The sequence below is a fragment of the Xiphias gladius genome, chromosome 16, assembly GCF_016859285.1.
Source record: "Xiphias gladius isolate SHS-SW01 ecotype Sanya breed wild chromosome 16, ASM1685928v1, whole genome shotgun sequence".
NCBI lineage: Eukaryota > Metazoa > Chordata > Actinopteri > Istiophoriformes > Xiphiidae > Xiphias > Xiphias gladius.
Genome location: NC_053415.1, coordinates 9,724,801 through 9,742,475, shown reverse-complemented (window position 1 = coordinate 9,742,475; position 17,675 = coordinate 9,724,801). Strand labels below are relative to the sequence as shown.

At 39.8% G+C, this 17,675-nt stretch overlaps 1 protein-coding gene across 5 annotated transcripts in view; it reads right to left on the bottom strand.

Moving 5' to 3' along the window:
* Positions 1–510: 510 nt before the first annotated feature.
* Positions 511–17,675, bottom strand: part of LOC120801268 (alsin-like) — a 29,038-nt gene continuing 11,873 nt past the window's right edge. For 2 of the 5 annotated variants that reach the window (XM_040148031.1, XM_040148033.1), the window contains exons 20-41: positions 17,392–17,523; positions 16,757–16,888; positions 16,324–16,347; positions 14,436–14,506; positions 13,640–13,706; positions 13,368–13,546; positions 12,650–12,715; positions 12,254–12,352; positions 11,691–11,855; positions 11,033–11,144; positions 10,302–10,379; positions 9,843–9,979; positions 9,449–9,604; positions 9,204–9,318; positions 8,480–8,637; positions 6,539–6,637; positions 6,117–6,296; positions 5,835–5,880; positions 5,553–5,614; positions 5,148–5,297; positions 4,604–4,700; positions 511–3,998 (exon numbers count right to left, since the gene is read on the bottom strand). In XM_040148031.1, coding sequence (XP_040003965.1) covers positions 3,960–3,998; positions 4,604–4,700; positions 5,148–5,297; positions 5,553–5,614; positions 5,835–5,880; positions 6,117–6,296; positions 6,539–6,637; positions 8,480–8,637; positions 9,204–9,318; positions 9,449–9,604; positions 9,843–9,979; positions 10,302–10,379; positions 11,033–11,144; positions 11,691–11,855; positions 12,254–12,352; positions 12,650–12,715; positions 13,368–13,546; positions 13,640–13,706; positions 14,436–14,506; positions 16,324–16,347; positions 16,757–16,888; positions 17,392–17,523 — 2,364 coding nt within the window. In that variant the 3' untranslated portion in view covers positions 511–3,959. The remainder of the gene's footprint in view (positions 3,999–4,603; positions 4,701–5,147; positions 5,298–5,552; positions 5,615–5,834; positions 5,881–6,116; positions 6,297–6,538; positions 6,638–8,479; positions 8,638–9,203; positions 9,319–9,448; positions 9,605–9,842; positions 9,980–10,301; positions 10,380–11,032; positions 11,145–11,690; positions 11,856–12,253; positions 12,353–12,649; positions 12,716–13,367; positions 13,547–13,639; positions 13,707–14,435; positions 14,507–16,323; positions 16,348–16,756; positions 16,889–17,391; positions 17,524–17,675) is intronic. The other 3 variants (XM_040148034.1, XM_040148035.1, XM_040148032.1) reach the window with 2 other exon arrangements.

Sequence of the window (17,675 nt, the reverse complement as noted above, 5' to 3'; positions counted from 1 at the left end):
AATTTCAGTTCGACAATGAACAACAGCATCTGAATGTGAGGCGAGCCAATAATCAAACTTGAGTTCTCCTGATTACAACTGAATGCACCTTTGGTGGACTTCGCATTGGTCAGGGCAGACATGACCGCATATGGCCACATTTTGGGGGATATCGTTTGCAACATACTGAGGTCATAGATGGACAGTGGAGATTTGGATATGCCTTTCTCACAGAAGTCACTTGACATGTCACAGGAGCAAAAGCACATGTGTACATAAAAAAAATTCAGTTTCACTCTTGAATAGTACAGAGCCAGTGTCCTAATAAGACAAATCATAATGTCTGCGGTGAGAAAGGCCCCAGTAATGGTCCGAGTAGTTTACATGGACATTTGGATACTTTTTTTCTCTTTTGAACACTGGTCACTGTTGCAGTGTACTCCTGAAGCCAAGCATTAAAAAAAAAAAAAAGAAAAGAAATAATTTTCATCCAGAGACATTTTTCAGAATTAATCCAAATTTATTGCCCTTTTTTGAGTAGAGACATTTATTCATTTCCTATTTTAATGAATTTATCCATCAAAACTAATTGACAGTCTACAATCAGTTCCCCTGATCATCACTTCATACAAATGTATGAAATTACAAAAGTAGAATTAGTTAGAAAAATTATAAATTCAAATCATAAATTCAATCAGTTTACAGCCTCTTAGTCTGAAACCTCCAAGAAATTAAGGTTTTACAGGATCATAACATGTTTTAGCCTGTTAATTACACACTACACGCACATCATATTACTACTGACCATTTTACAAATCATAACTTAAGTTTTTTTTTTGCATTATTTTGATAGGATGCACTTCATTTCAGAAACAATGTACCAAGTTCAAACTGCATCGTGACATGAGACAATAATATAACCCCCCAAAAAAAAAAAAAAATAAAAAATTTTAACTGAAGCAGATTTCAAACCTGATTTTTCTGCTGTACTGACTTTGTCTCAACCCTATGGCTATCTAAAATGTAGGAAATAAAGTTTGGTAGCTATTCCAAAGGATAATATCATTTTATGCCACTGGGTCTGTATCTTAAACAATATATATGACTGTGACTCCATGGGGGAGACCTGATTGTGCCGAGAAGGTTGTGGGAAATTTAGAATATGTATTGTTTCTTTATAAGGTTTGGCACGGTTGGTGCAGTGGTTAGCACTGTCACCTCACAGCATGAAGATTCTGGGTTCAAACCCCAGTTCTTCCGGGGCCTTTCTGTGAGGAGTTTGCATATTCTCCCCGTGCCAAGTGGGTTTCCTCCCACAGTCCAGAGACGTGCAGGTTAATTGGCGACTCTAAATTGCCCGTAGGTGTGAATGTGAGCGTAAATAGTTGTTTGTCTCTAAGTATCAGCCCTGTGATACACTTGCAACCCGTCCAGGGTGTACCCCGCCTCTCACCCACCGTCAGCTGGGATTGGCTCCAGCTGCCCCGTGACCCTCGAAAGATTAAGTGGTATAGCTAGCTTATAATATAACTTAAATCCATTTATAATGGATATATCTAATACTGAATAAGTGAAGTATCATAATTCATTTATAACTGATTTGAGGGTCCTTCATGCTTAAAAAAAACCATAAACAAAAGGATGTACTCAAATACACATGACAACACTATTGGCTGAGCTTATGACGATTCTGAGACTTAAAAATGGGACCTCAATGCAAGTGAATTAAAAATACAAAATTATTTTGATGTCCCTATAGGGCTTTATAACACATACAGATCGATTCAGAGGATCAATACATTTGATTTTGCATTTTTTTGTAGGCTAGCATATGAGCTATAAAAATAGACAATTTCAGTCTGGATCTGCATTGAAATATACACAGTGATAGACAATCCTGACATACATTTGACACATTCTTTCCACTTACGTAAGTGCAGTAGTTGATAACATGTTGAACATTTTTTGTAATGTCCTATCTCACAATGCATTCCTTTAAAAATGACTGGGTGCACAATCAAGTAGTCATTCCTTTTTAGGGGCTAACTTTCCACCCCATTTCATTGAAATCTGTCGACAAGTTTTGTTTTTTTTCACGTCCTGTGTACAACATAACATCCTAGATGGAGATAATCTACATATACTGTATATAACCTGTATATTACTTTTTTACAACAAACACTTTCCTGGTTGATCTAAACTGGAAACTGTTAAAACTATTCCTTGTCAGATTTGTTCATAATATGCTCATTCACTCACACACCAAACACACGCACACACACACACACACACACACCCACACCCACACTTGTGTGCGCTCCATAGAACAAAACTGAATGAATACCAGTAGAGGAAAGAATATTTCTCTTATGCTTGGCTACTCTGTGTTCCCTCATTAGTTATATTAACTCAAGTACAAATCATTTCCCTCTGTAGTGACATATTAATGTCCTACTGGCCAGTTTACTGTATTATTAGTTATGAAAATCAGAAATCGAGACCTGAGACAAAAAGCTTCATGGTTTGTTTCTACCTGTGGGAGCACGCACAGGTTGGAATCGGGTTGGAGGAAGGTAGATGTCTTTAAAAAAATAAATAAGTAAAAAATAATTTAAACAGTCTCGGAAAACTGGAGGTCTGTTTAGTGTGATGTTTTGAACTACCTCTCCTGCTTTCAAAAGATATAACAGTCTTATAACACTTTGAAGAGTGAGAGGACATGTTCCAAAAAAAGGAGGATTTGTGATTTCCGTGCAAGCAAAGTAAATTATTTGCATTTAAAATACATTTGCAGGAACATACTGTTCCAAGGGAAATGAAAAATTTCCCGTTCTATTACCTACAGCTTTCTGACCTAGTTATTTTGGTTTGGCTTCTGAGGAAGAAATATCAATCCACAACTGAGACATTAAGTGCCTGCAGCAGTTTTTCTCTTCTTTCATGTAGAGAATATAACGCAGACACTTTGCAAAGTTCATTTCGTTAGAAAAGCCAAATCTCTTGTCCAGTGTGCTCTTGAGCTGCTGCAGCTGCCTACCTCTGAGCCAAAGGTCTGATCTCTGCTCAGGAGGCCAGCTTGACTGCTAAATTAAACTCCATCTGTGTTTCACGTAGATGCTCTGAGACCAGTGAAAAGTAATGAAAACGCAGTGTTCCCGTCACTATGTAAAATGCTACAAGTGCTAAAAACATGCCTAAGTGCAGGAAGATATTTTTGGTTCTACAAAACCACCACCAACTAACAGTATAACAAGCTTCTGTCAGTTTGTCTTGACCATCAGCAACCTCAACTGCTCATTTTTAACAAATCAGTAGTTATCACATTCAGTCAACTAATATACACAAATTTAATGGGTAACTATAGGTAGGCTTAATTAAATTTGGATGTTTTCAACAGTGTATTTACTGTGGTAACTGCACTGTTAATCTTCTACAGCCACTACTAAGCCATTAGAAACATTTACATTATTATTTCACTATTAGCTTGTGATTTTCCTCTTAAAATGTGGTCATGTTTCAGACTTAGGTTAGTTCCCTTTGCATGGAGTGTTTACAAGTGCTAATAAAAAGCAGATGAGACAGGAAAGATATACAATAAAACACCTGACAGGGACATATTACCATGTTATGAAGATGATAATGCAGTTTTTCTAACATGTCCACAAGAGGGCGGTGTGTTGCTGTCTTGAATATTGTCTTCAATAGAAGACAGAGAACTCTGGAGTACTGCAACATACCAAAAGGATCAACAGTGAACGAGGTGTCAGGTATAATTTCCTGTGTGTTGACAGAGGGTGAAGGCGTAACACTCTCCTCTCCCTCTGCTCTCTGTCTATGCAGCCTCAGTGCAGCTTCCCAGTGGCCACCAGTGGAATACTGGTGTTTGACTGGTTTGTTCTGGCAGCTCCTGTGTGTGCAGCACTGTGTCAACACTACAGTTTCCCCGTCCCGCTGACTGTGGGGCGGCGTCCTCTCCGCTCCTACGTAGTTGACTCGTGCTGAATCTGGATATAGCACGCCTACAGCAGAGACATGTGGACATGTTTAAAGACCTGCACTGAAATGAACAGATATATGAGTGTAAGGTCGGGTCGACTAGATAAACCATTAAAAAAACAACAACAAAAAAACAAAAACAAAAACAAACAATAAACAAGTGAATTATTGGATAAATGAATAGATAACTGAATAACATAGTAAATCGATTAATGAATTAGTTACTTAGTGAATCAACTAGCGTGTAGGAATAAATTGAAAAATTACAATGCACTAAGAGAGCACACACACATCGTCATGCAAATTGTCCAAAATTTCTCATTTAAATAATTAAATTAATTAATTCAAAAATTATTTGAATCTGCATCCAGATCTGTATCAAAAGACACAGAAACAGACAATCAGGCTGTTTGGAGAATACCTATATTCTGGACTCACAGACCATGCCAATAGAATTTACTGGTGAAATGAGAAATACACGATGAATGCATGTGTCAGTGGGCAAGTAAATAAATGAAAAGTGAATGACTTGCTTAAGGTGTGATTTATTTTCAAAATTCTATCATGCTTACATTGTCTGTCTGTGTGTGTGTGTGTGTGTGTGTGTGTGTTTTGGGGGGTCCCCCACCTTCAGTGTTGTGAACATCAGTCCCATCTCTCCATGCTGAATGTTGGGATCCATCAGATCCTCTATCAGACTGACCTCAGCTCCCAGGTTCCTGATCCTGCAGAGCAGAGCAGTTAAAACACAACATGTCAGGCACCAGCCTGCAGCCTCTGCTCACCACTCTGTGTTTGAAACACAACACGTGTCATGACACCAAAGCTACTTAGTCAAGATGTGTAACTGACATTCACCAAACTGTATGCGTTTTACGTGTGTCGTGCAAAACAGCTTTTTGCTGGGATCAATCTAGTTTTAAGCTTCTAAATGAACTTTTTTTTTTTTCTAGCTAAAAATTCGCTGCACTGAGATATAACTGAATGATAACAGCAATGGTCCTCTTAGAATTGGTCACTAATATATAAATAGATAGTAATGAAACTGTACGACCATGAACACGAAAACGTGACAATACCACCAACAGCTGACAGCAAGAGTGAGACAATTAGACATCAATTTCTACATCTGCTAACAAAGCGTGTGTGTTTTTGTGTGTGAGATAACACACCTAGCCCTGATAACCACATAGAGGAAGAGGGGGAGCAGGTCATCCATGCACCACAAGAAATCCCCTTCCAGCATAGGTTTTACTTCCTGGGTCAGCTCCTCAAATGTTTTCTGGATGACCAGGAGTTTGTCTGACGGAGTGAAGGTGGTGCTGCATGTGCGGAATGATAAATATTTTATTATAGAACTCATTAATTTACATGATAATCTATGAACTTGAAATTTTGTTAATGCTCTGAGTTGTGCTGTATGATTAGTGTTGGAATAATCTGCCACGTCATGTCACATTAAGTCAGGGGATACTTGGATTTGCAAAAAATGTATGTTATGTTGTTATTTGTAAGTTTGTCCAACACCACAAAGAAATTCTGCTGTGTTAAGTTGGGTATGAGCTGAGATCTTAAACCTGATTTGCTGGAGTGTCTCCACAGCAGAAACAAAGCAGGCATCTTTACTGCTGGACACAATCTGAGATAGAAGCAGAGAAAAAGTCTTAAAAAGAACATTTCAGCAGATGCAACTGTCAAAAAATACAGCACATCTTAGCTTTAAGCTGGGCTCAGAGGAAATTTATAATGTGTGAAAGTCATAGATAGATGGACTGAAAGCTGGTGAACGAAATGACTGGACATGAGTACAGTTGATGAGAAAAGGTACACGAAGAGAAAACAGACAGTTAGTCTCTGACCTGCTTTTTCTCCCCCAGAATTGACATCCACACTGGCCAGAACTTTCTAAAAGTGAAAAAATATTTTGACTGCTACAAGAAACGAAAATCATTTTTAAATGAACATAGTCTGACAAGCTCAAACAAATGTTATGTTTCCCTGAAAGGAAACTTCCTGTGTATCTGAGATAAAAGTTACCAGTAACCGGAAGAGTAAACGTAACAATATGTAGAGACAGCTTCTCTCTGGCTTTACGAAGAAATTCATTTATGTGTGTGTTTGTATTGCATGCGCAAACTCACTCCTGCACTCCCAGGAAGCTGAGCAGTGACTGGTCGGGCTGTCTGTTGAGTCGGAGGATGCGCTCCCAGTACTGGGCCTCCTGCTGCTCCTCCTGCAGGCAGTACAGGGTAAAGAGAGGAGGGTAGAGTTGAGGGAGCAGCAGAGGGAGGAGCAGAGAGGAGCAGCTCACCACCACAACACTGGAGAACAAAGGTGGAGGAGAGAAAGGGAGATGAAGGTTTATAACGTACAGCTGGTCTATTTCAGTGTCACATAGATGGATGAGCTGACCAGGAAACGCTATCTGGCTGGGTCTTGTGTGGATAATGTCATCTTGTAAGCGAACCATTGTATGTGCTCAGATAACAAGCACTACCTTTCAGTCTATTTTCATATATATATGTGTGTGTGTGTGTGTGTGTGTGTATGTGTTGACGCTCACCTTTGCTCTGCTGTGTTAGAGTTATGTCTGCTTTTGGATGGAGAGGCAGGGGGGTCTGGGATGACGCCGCCATCATCTGGTAACCCTGGAAACAGAAACCTGCAGGCAAAAATGTATGTTACTTAGTAATGTGACGTTTTTTTTATGCTGGACTATACATATATGAGATAAATTGTGTAAGACATTTTTATTTCATTTTCTTTTGAATTTCCTCCTTGTTCTTGAATGCCTCTGGTTTTCTATATCATGACAGCAATGCAGTGCTGGCATTTTTTTTTGCTTGGAAATGATCAGTTATGCACTGAAATATCAGTGTCAGTTCGGTACACTGACAATATTAACACCAACTCTGAGGGCACACACAGCAGCGCCTCGCTACAAATGTAGCCATCGTGTCCACTGTGTCACGACCCCCACTGCTTGGCTTGGTGTACTTGGGGGGCTTTCCATTTCACTAACGTGAGGCCCTTGCTTCCCTCACTCGCATCTCTACCTCAGGTCTCAGTTCCTACCCGCGGGCGATGCGAGAGAGAGATGTGAGGAAGAGATGTGAGGATGGAGGAAGTGTACTCACCAAACGAGACATCCCTGCTACCTCCATTGTCATTTTGAAGAGTCAGCAGCTACTAATGACGCTAGGCATGCCAACTTTCAAATGTGTGCAAATAAGTAAAAGTAACAAAAAGAAAAACACCTGGTGTCTGTTGACTGCTCCCCCAGAACTTAATATAGATCTATGGAGCCCCAGGGTGTCACAAAATCATAAGAAACTTTGTTTATTACTGAATGAACAGAAGAGATCTGAAGGACCAATAAAAACAGTTGTAAATATTCTGAAACAATCTGGAGCCTCATCAGTTTGTGAAAGACCACAGGTACAGGGTCTGACATCCTTCTCAGGTTCAGGATGATATTATAGGACTAATAGTAATAACGGTGACTGTGTGGCTGTGCTGATCTGTAGCTGTAAATTTTTTTTTTTCTGAATGAGCCACGATAAACTTGGAATAGAGAAGAAGAAAAGAGGAAGAAAAGAAAAGCCTTTTGGCGTACGAATGAAAAAATAAATCAAGCTTTTCATTTTTCTCATTCTAATATTTTGTATTTTATAAATAACCATGAATGTCATATCACTGTTAATACTGCCATTCCTGTTTCTACAGCCGTTTTGACCACAGTATTACAAAGCATATGATGTTATTAATATCAGGGCAAAGCTGTTTCCACAGCAGCCCAGCCACTCCTCTTACTGTCCCATCAGATCAGCTGACCAATCATCCTCACACCTCCTCTCCTCAGAGCTACGGAACATCAATAACGATTGCAGTTTCTTCGGGCAGGAGGAAGAATGAATTAGCAGAATGGAAACCACGCTTGTTGGTTTTTCTCCTCCTTTTTGAGGAAAGAGCCGAGCAGAGTCGAGGTCAACAGTGAGAGGTGGTTCACCTAGTCTGGGAAGCCTTTAAAGCTGGCCTGCTCTAATTCTCTGTTTGGTTCACTTTGTTAGTTTTCAGCACAACATCCTTCACTCATTCATGCACCAGCCTACATTGCTGATTTCACTGATTTTTCACATGACTTTGGTTTATTTATGTAAATTTTTTACTTTAACATATGATTTTCAATTTTAATTCAAACCACGTGTGTTCTCCCCCTTTTTTTTGTCTGAAACTTGAGTCATTTCATGAAAAGTACAGTTAGTCATTATCTACTTTGCCTCCCACCAACCTTCCTTAACAAAAATGAAATAGCACAAGCTGGTAAGAAGACTACAGCCCTCTGTTCACAACTGAGCCAGGTGAGTTTCTCTTTTATATTCAGTGTCTCTTGCTTTATATCCAGATACCCTCCAGAAAACAGAGGGTCTAACTGAAGACTGAAATGTAAACAAGGAAAAACAAAACAAAAGAAACAAAAAAAAACTTCAGGACTTGAATCTACCTGACGATGCTGTAGTACTGTGTGAGGTAAGCCTGGACCTCCTGGACCGCCTGCCTGAGCAGCCTGCGGTTGGATCCGACGCCAACGTAAGTCATCCTGTAGACGGTCACCAACGTCTCCACCAGCCAGCCCAGAGGGTGGATGGGGGTCTCACAGGCCTGACATACAAGCACACAAAGACATAAATACCTAAAGTAGTATGTCAATATCAAGTATTCTATGTCAAGTATTATACCAGTGACGAAAACATGGATAAAGTAACAGACGGCAGTCTTGTTGCTGAGTCAGCATTTCATGTCAACTTCTAACCTCTAACAAACCTAATGTTACTGTTTTCAGTGACTGTTAATAAACATGTCCTGCAGCTGTCTAACAGCAAAAGCCATAAAAAAATTCCCCTCACACACCAGAAGGTTTTCACTGTACAGGACATTTTGATTTTTAATTTAAAAATGTACTAATAAGGTGAAAGGTCCGTTCCTCTCATTCCACAGCAATGCTGTGTCCCGGTGATGTGTTTCACAGACAAGATTGTACAATTCTAGCTCAGTTTAAGGATTTTAAAAAAAAAAAAAAATTGAAGGGAAAAAAAAGATGACATACAACTCCCTCTAATGCTCTTTGGTTCCTTGGGTCCGACCAGCAGATTATATTTCTAAACATAGATACTGTTATAGACTTTAATGAAATATCAATCGGGAAGTTTTGGAGACTTCATTTGTACCTTGATGAGATATCTTCTTATGTTGTCATAGTTTGCCGTGGTGACAGGCTCTCCATGCTGGGGAATAAACTCCAAACACTCCAATACTTTGCTCTGAGACCTACTGAGGTCTGGGCTTCATACACAAAAACACACACAGACACACAAATTCACTTATTTTAATATGCAACAATGAATTTCAGAAATATACAGTATAGTAACACTTACATTTGCTTCTGTGTGTGTGCGCTGTGTGTTATTTCTACCTGTGTCGCTGTGCAGTTGTTATAGTGACAGCGATGTTCTCCCAGGCTGTGGTCCTCTCTCCTCTCCCTGCTGCATCACAGCCCAGTCGACTCCAACATTCATTAAACACACAGCTCCACCTCTGACCTGCAGGCACCACATACTGACCCAACCTGCTGCACATGCACACATTTTAACATTTTTAAAATACAAGAAAAGAACATAAAATTCTAGATGAAACAAACTCTATCGCATACTTAAATATCCTGTCATGTTTCCGATAACAGCCGACAGTCTGAGCACACAAAAGCCTGCAGACTTCAGAACTGGCTGTTCAACAGAAGTGCGTTCTGTTGAAATCAATTCAGGATACCGGTTAATTCCAAGTTTAAAATAGTATGAAGTAGGACTCACAACAGTCTGTTTCTGTCCCTGTTCTCAGGTTCATCAGCAGCTGGTTTGGTGTACGTTCCAACCACTTTCAGCCCAGTGCTCCACTCTCCACTGAACAGGCCTTCTAGACAATCACCGTTAGCCAGGGACAAAACACCCTGAAGAAGAAGGGAGGAGGAGTAGTTGGTGTGTATGAAATTCTATTCAATGACTAGGGCTTCATGCTGGTGACATTTAATTATTTTGCTATAACTTCACTAACAACTGTCAAATTCTAAGTCGGAATTAAGTATGCAGAAATGAAAAGTAATTCATCTTCCAATTACCCCTGTAGCCCTAAACAAGGAAACCTAGTGACATTGCAAAATTGTAAAGACCATAAGACATCAACAGAATACCTTCATGGACACAAATTGTTCGAGAGCATGACAGACATAGAACGAGAGCACACAGATGAAAGGAGACACACATTCTTTATACCTTCCCGTTGACATTCCAGTCATCAGAAAACTCCCCATGGAAAGCTGTGTCATCATCTGACACCAACAGCCCTGGACCCTGATAAAAATACACACTGCATCAAACTTTATACAGTCATTTTCCAGATGTGCAATGATTAGGATTAGAGTGTTGCAATGATTGTCATCATAGATTAGTTAGAAAGTTAGTTTTTGAGTTAGTTTTGTGAGGGTTTTTTTTTCCATTTTTAATCTAATCTTCATGTATTATTCAGATTTTTTTAGTAGAAATGTCAATTAAATATACATTTCCAAAAGTCCAAGCCCCAAGGTTGCTTGTTTGAGACCAGTGGTTGTTCTGTCTCAGTAGGCACACATAAAACAAAGAAAAATTTAAACAAAAAAAAGTATTAAGAATGAAGCCCATGGTCATTATGTAACATGCAGGACCTTGTCTGTGTGTTTCTGATAAGCTCAGCCAAACCCAAGGAAACGGTCCTTGACCTCTCCCTTCAAATACTAAACCTCCGTATGTGTCAATGAGCAACCTATCACTAGAACAGAGTCTGTCAAATCCCTTGGTTCACACATTAATAATCCTCTCAAAATGACAACTCACGCAGACTACCTCATTAACAAAGGACGCTCACGTCTGTACTTCCTCAGACGTTGGACCTACAGCAGGATCTATGTCTATCCAATTATGTGAGGACATGATAGAATACATGAGTGCATACTTCAGGGTGAACGTACACTCATCCTGTTCTCTTTGAAGGTCCCTTCATAGTACACACCGTACTGGGTGACAACCACAGCGCTGCCGTGCCACTGGTCATCCTGCCACAGTCCCATATACTTCTCACCTCTGAGAATAGCAAACGAGATCGGGAACTAATGTCAGTGCTGTGTCTTTGCAAATGAAATATAAATTCATTCACTGCACATTTTCAGTACGGTCAGAATAACAAATATAAGAAATTACTATTCGGGAAACGGTGCATTTACAGAAACAAAAGTATAATACCCATGAAATACTTTGGACTGACAACCTAAACTATAGTTGATCATAAAAACAAATGCTGCTAATTGTTCATCTGTCCACAAATACATTTTTCAAGATCAGATGTTTCTAAAATTGTAAAGCCATTTTTTTCTTTAGGAGCTGACATTCTCAAGATGTCACTGGAGACCAATGTGGCAGAACCATACAAAATCAACCTGAGAGTTTCTTATTATTACAGGAAAACAAGAATACAATTCAGTCTCCGGGGTTTTCAGGCTAAGACAAGACACCTAAAGGAAACCTGAGTTTTTCATGAGGGAGTGTGTACTACTAGTAAATGTGGATTTCCAACTTTTAAATGTTAAATGGGAAGTTTTCTTGGGTTTGAAGCAGAGGAATTGATCAGACCTGGTGATGTCATCATAGACTCCATATCCTGTCTTCCTGTCCTGGACCCACTGGCCAATGAAAACGCTGGAGGAAGTCCTGACCTGTTTACCAGAGCTCAGCATACCGTAACCATGCCGCTGCCCGTCACAGAAACAGCCCTCGTACACCTCGCCACTGGCATACCTAGGTAGGACGCACAGAGGCATGAATACCACTACACAGAGAGAGGCCCTCTGTATGCTCACGTGAAGAGAGATGCACGCAGGCCACTGATTCAAAACAAACTGCCATGAAGAGGTACCCAGGCCCCAGTTTTGGTGACTTGGGATCCGAGTCATTGCTGAGACAGACTTGATGACTAAAGACTGAATAAGACTGAATATTTCCCTTTACATTTGTGACTTGGTGTCAAGTTCTGCTACTACTTCTACTACACCAGAGATGACCTTGACGATTCTGATATGACTTTGGTGATGAAGACATGTCCCCTGTGCCTTAGGTATGTACAAGTTACTTACAGCTCAGTTGTCATATGCTGCTCTCTACCTTACTAAAAAGTCAAGAGAAAACAGTGTACTGACTTGTACTTCCCGAAACCATGGATCTTGCCATCTCTCCAGTGTCCGTGGTAGCTTTCTGGTTTATTCAGCACTTTGTTAGGTATTATACACTCCCCATAGCTGGAAAGAAAAATAACAATTTTACAAGAATGTTGCAGCAACAGTTTAATTTTTGCCAGTTAATTGTAAATAGCAAAAATCAGCATTTGGTTTCAGGGAGTCTGCAAACTAGATGTTTAAAACACAACAAGAATGGAAAATTTAGGCTGGCTACCAACATTATTTTCTGTTTCTGCAAGTTCATAAATATTTCATGTTCTGATCAAAAATCCCCTAAAGGGCTGAGATGTGATTCATATTGGACATGAGTAACATTTTAACCAGCTCTTTAGTACTACACCAGGTTACTGTACTGACCCATCCTCTAGTCCACTCTTTAAGTTCCCAGTGTATGTTCGTCCATCTGGCCACTTCATGGTTCCTCTGTAAAAGCAATTATATTTTACCATTTGCATATACTATTTGCACATGGCCAGTTTTACCTTCAGTGGCCATTTAATTAGCTACTACCAGGTAGAGTCAACTTAAGCCTTCATTCTATCAAAGTCTGCAAAGAAAAATACTGGAAATGGTCTGTTTGGATCTCAGTCCACTCTGAACTCATCCCCTGCAGATACATTGACTGCTCATTCTTTCACACTCACTATCTCTCGCCCCCACAAATCTCTACTGATTTGATGTTTGAGGACTGAACTAATGCCTCCATCCTAGAACTATCTTACCACCAGTGGTTCTGCATGTTTTAACTAATTAATACTGATTTTATTGTTGTGTGGTACTATACTATAGGTATGAGCTTGGAACATTTTCAATACTCTCCTTTGTGGTGCATTCAAGGACCCTCTAATATCTGGAAGTTTAAAGGGACTGCCAAAAAGCAATGCACATAGTTTAAAATACTTTTGAACATGAACACACCCATAAGCAAACATTATTCTGTACACACTCGTGCTGCAGTGACGGTGATGAAATAGGCGAACGGACACACGGACACGCACGCACGCACGCACGCACGCACGCACGCACGCACGCACGCACACACACACACACAAACAAATAAAACAAGCTCTCTAACCTGCCATGAACTCGTCCTGCCAGCCAGCCCCCGGTGTACTGGGCGTCTTTAAACCGTCCCTCTCCAGTAAACGTGTAGGAGGCTGTACGAGACATCGCCGTCATCCCTGGAGATGACCCCTTACCTCCACCACCCAGCACCTGATCCACTGCCTGGTTAAGAGATCGTAGCCACTTGTTCTATAGGGAGAGATAGAGAGAATATAAAACTCCTTGGATGAAAACCAAGCTACCATAAGCGTGTGTTTAATAAGCTTGTAAACATAAATGTACCTTCTCCTGTGGCGTTGAGGCGACCAGGGTGAAACTCTCCTCTGGGCATGTAATTTTGATGGCATAGCTTTAGACACATAAGACAAGGACAGTAATTAACTTGATCTATGTAGAAGTGTTCAACATATTTGCTAAATAAAGTGTTTTAATACGATGAGAAAAAAAACAAAGTAAAACTAAATGAATTTAATCAGCGTTGATAACACAGACAGCAAAATGATGGAATATATTCTAATAATTTGGGGAATACTTTAAAAACCTGGCAAAATTGGAGGACAACTTAGTTTCAAGTAGGTTAGTATCTTCAATCCTTCAACGCTATATTTCATGGAGTTCCAGAGAAAACACAGGTAGCTGCAACAGAGCAAGCAACCACCGAGGCTGCAAGTCCATCAGTGTGGATGTGCCTGAAATGCATTTAATCGGTTTGCCAATAGATGATGGCGTAGAAAAAAAGTGGGTCAATAAAAAGTCAATTAGGAGAAGAAGTTTGGCTTTTAAGAACCAATTTCACATCCGCCAAAACGTGCCTCCGGTAATAATTGTTCCATTGCTTGGATATTATGCCTTAAAGTTGCAAAGTTGTGCTGTTGTATTTGCTGCTTGTTTGGCCAGCTTCAGCCTCAGTAAACTCAATAACCAGAATCCAAAAAGATCCGTTCAGACCTACAGGTGGTTGCCGTATCTGCAAACCCAGCTGGCACTATAGCATTACATTACTGTACGGGTGGGGTGAGTGAGATGTCTTCTGTTCATTTTTTGCATCAGTTATGTTATGTTTGACGTTCAAACTCACAGTCCGCTGCTGTTTTCAGTAACTGGTTTCACCCACAGACAAGTCAGAGGATAGATGTGATGTGTGGAGAACTGGAGGGAGGGACAGACAGAGGGAGAGCACTGCTTAAGGCATTTTACTGTTATCTTTCTGCATATGTGGGTCTTGACAATTCTTGCATTAGCCAACATCATGCTATCTGAGATTACAAAACTAAAGTCTTCACAAATTACATGTATGTGCGAGTGTGTCTCACTGTAGTTTTGATATTCTGGTCAATTAGGGAAGTTCCACAAAACATTGTGAATGTACTCTCCGTTTTACTATACAGTATGTGCACATGAGGAATCTTGATCGAGATGAATGAGCTGTCATTTTGCACCACTTCTTCCACTGAGTTTTGACCTTTGTGTTATTTTATTCATGTTTCAACACCACTTTTGTTTTAACACTAAAACTAAATGAAACTAAAACAGAACAGAATACTACTACACCAAACTAAATGATTGCTATTATTTCCCCCAGCATACATTCACTTTTTCAACTTGCTGACTTATTTCAGTATCCAGTATAACCTGAAATTAACTACAAACAAGGCTTCCATGAAGGCAGGAAACCTAAAAACTTAGTGTGTGTAAGAGAATGATTTACAACAACGTAAAATGCATATGATTTTTTGATAATGCACAAAAACAAGCAAAACCTATGATATACTCCTTTCAGTTTAATTTAATTTTATCTGGTTTAGCTTAACAAAGCTTAATTAATAAATTAAGAGGGAAATATGCATTTAAAAATTAATTTAAAAAGGTATCAACTATGTCAAAGATCTAATACACAACACAGGATATTAACCCAAAACAAAAAAAGGGAGAGAGAAACAGGAAAGGTTTCACCACTTCTGTCTATTAACACACCACCCCACACCAAACAGAAAGGCAGGCAAACTATTAAACCTTAGATAAGGTTCAACAGTGAACTGTTTTATACTGAAACAAACAAAAAGTAGAGAGAAAGAGATGCGCAGGACAAAGCAAAAGTAAATTTGTTATCCTCCATGAATGACGGAGTTGTTATCTGGGCTAATCGGTGAATGTAATTTCTTCTTGTTTATTGCCAGTGATGTGGACGTCTCTTGGATTAGATGCTTTTGAAAGCTAGAACGCAGCAGTGGGTCCTTTCACCAGCATCTTTTCGGCCCACGAGCTCTCATGACCATGATCGCATTTATTTTCACCACCAACTGACTAACGCTACGGTTGCAAACCCATCTAAACCCAAGTACACACACACACACACACACACACACACACACACACACACACACATACACACAGAGCAGCCTGTATGGTGTCGGTGTCAGTTTTGGTCAGAGTCAGCCATCAGAACAACATGCATAAAATAAATAAATTTCAACACAGGATCACATCTGCAATGCTAAGGGTTACAAATTTATTAGATATTTATTCAGATAGTCTACCATCACTGATATAAACGAGAAACACCTCAGACTAACACAGTACTGAGGGTTTTAACAAAACATTTCTACAAAAACTCAACATTATACCCTCCATGAAGGTAGCGTTTATTGCAGGGCTGTTGTACTGTAACTAGGTCTATCAAATAATCTGGCATCTGATTGTTTAACTAGTGTCTTTAGACCTCTGCAAATCAAACTAAAACTATCTGGATGTGCAAAGAAGTGCAAAAAGGAGTAAAAAGCCCCTTTAACATTACATAAAGAACTGTGTTAATATTCATTTATTTGCTTACTAATACCATGTGAACCTCTCAAGTGTGAGCACTGAACAGAGACCAGCCCACCTATGCTGCTGCAGCACAAAGCTCAGGTTGGTTAAACTGGCTGGTTGGAGGTGAAGTTGGGCAAACTGGTGTCAGAAATACTTACAAAGCTCTGAGAGGGAATGGCACCCTGAGTGAATGAAAGACAAAATGTACAAATTTAAACTTCATCTGCAAAACATGGTAGATGTCCAGAAGCACCGGGAAGACAGAACAAACACACACAGATCCAGTGGAAGCTTTGTCTGATCTGAACAAGGCCGCCAAAGATCCTGTGGATTTTCGCTGATGTTTAAGCAGTGGAGGTTGTTGATTCACCGTAAGACAATTTTAATAAATTTAAAAAGTTGGACAGACAGGTCCATCCCATCCTGCTGTAGGCATTGTTAGCAAATCGTATTTACATATCAACTACAGTCTGTAGAGAATTCATGCTGTCCATCATGGATTTACGATACCTACAAATAAAAGAAAAACACCATCGTTTGGCTGTGTTTTTTGGACAGATTTTCTGTGTTTGCCTTGTTGTCTGTGTGTACCTGTGTGTGCACCAGTGCATCGTTGAAGAGTATGAACCAGTGGTTGGAGAACCGCCCGGCGTTCTGCAGGGTCAGAGATCTGTTGCCGCTGCTTTCACACACTACACGACGCTGCGGGAGACGCAGAACCTCCTGAAGAACAAACGCACATGTGTAGCTCCTTATTAATATCTGTCAAACTGTCGAAAACAACTGCGTATGACAATTTACCAGAAATTGCAGACTGTTTTATACTTTGGGAAACCAGTCAATGACGACAATAAACACTTCCACATTTGTAATTTAATAGTCAGATTGATTAGCTTTTTGACTGATTATCTGTCAGCTGCAGTTCTCCCATTTTTAAGACCTTTCACTTGTGTTTCGCAAAAGTTGTCGTTTTTGGGATACAGTGTTTCCAATAGAGAGAGCTGTATTTGGTAAATCATACTGTTCCTCTATCTTGTGAGTGTCCCTGAGCTGTAAAGAACAGTTGCCAATAAGACAGCACACATAAGCCAGCATGCTCTCTCTCAAAGTAGCTGGTTTATATGCATCAAAGTTGGGGAATGTAAAATGTGGGTTTTCTCACCAAAACAGTACAGACAAGAAGAGAGATTGCAGGTTATAATAACAAAACTCAGAGTTGTGCTCACAGTATTTTTTCCAGAGTGACTCTTCCAGAAGAGAAATGTAGTTTCAGCCTCCTTCTTCCTCCTCAACAGGGACAAAGACAGCGACTCATACTGACTACAGCCCTGATGGAGGGACTGATACTCTATAGTTAACTGTGGTAGAGAGACAGACAGTTTAATTTTTTTACTGTATATTTGAACATACAGAAGTGTGGCTGTTTGGGCATTTTACAGCCAATACAGTGACAGTAACAACTTAGAATATATCCAAAGTTATGCAATCATGGGAAACACAGAAAGATGAA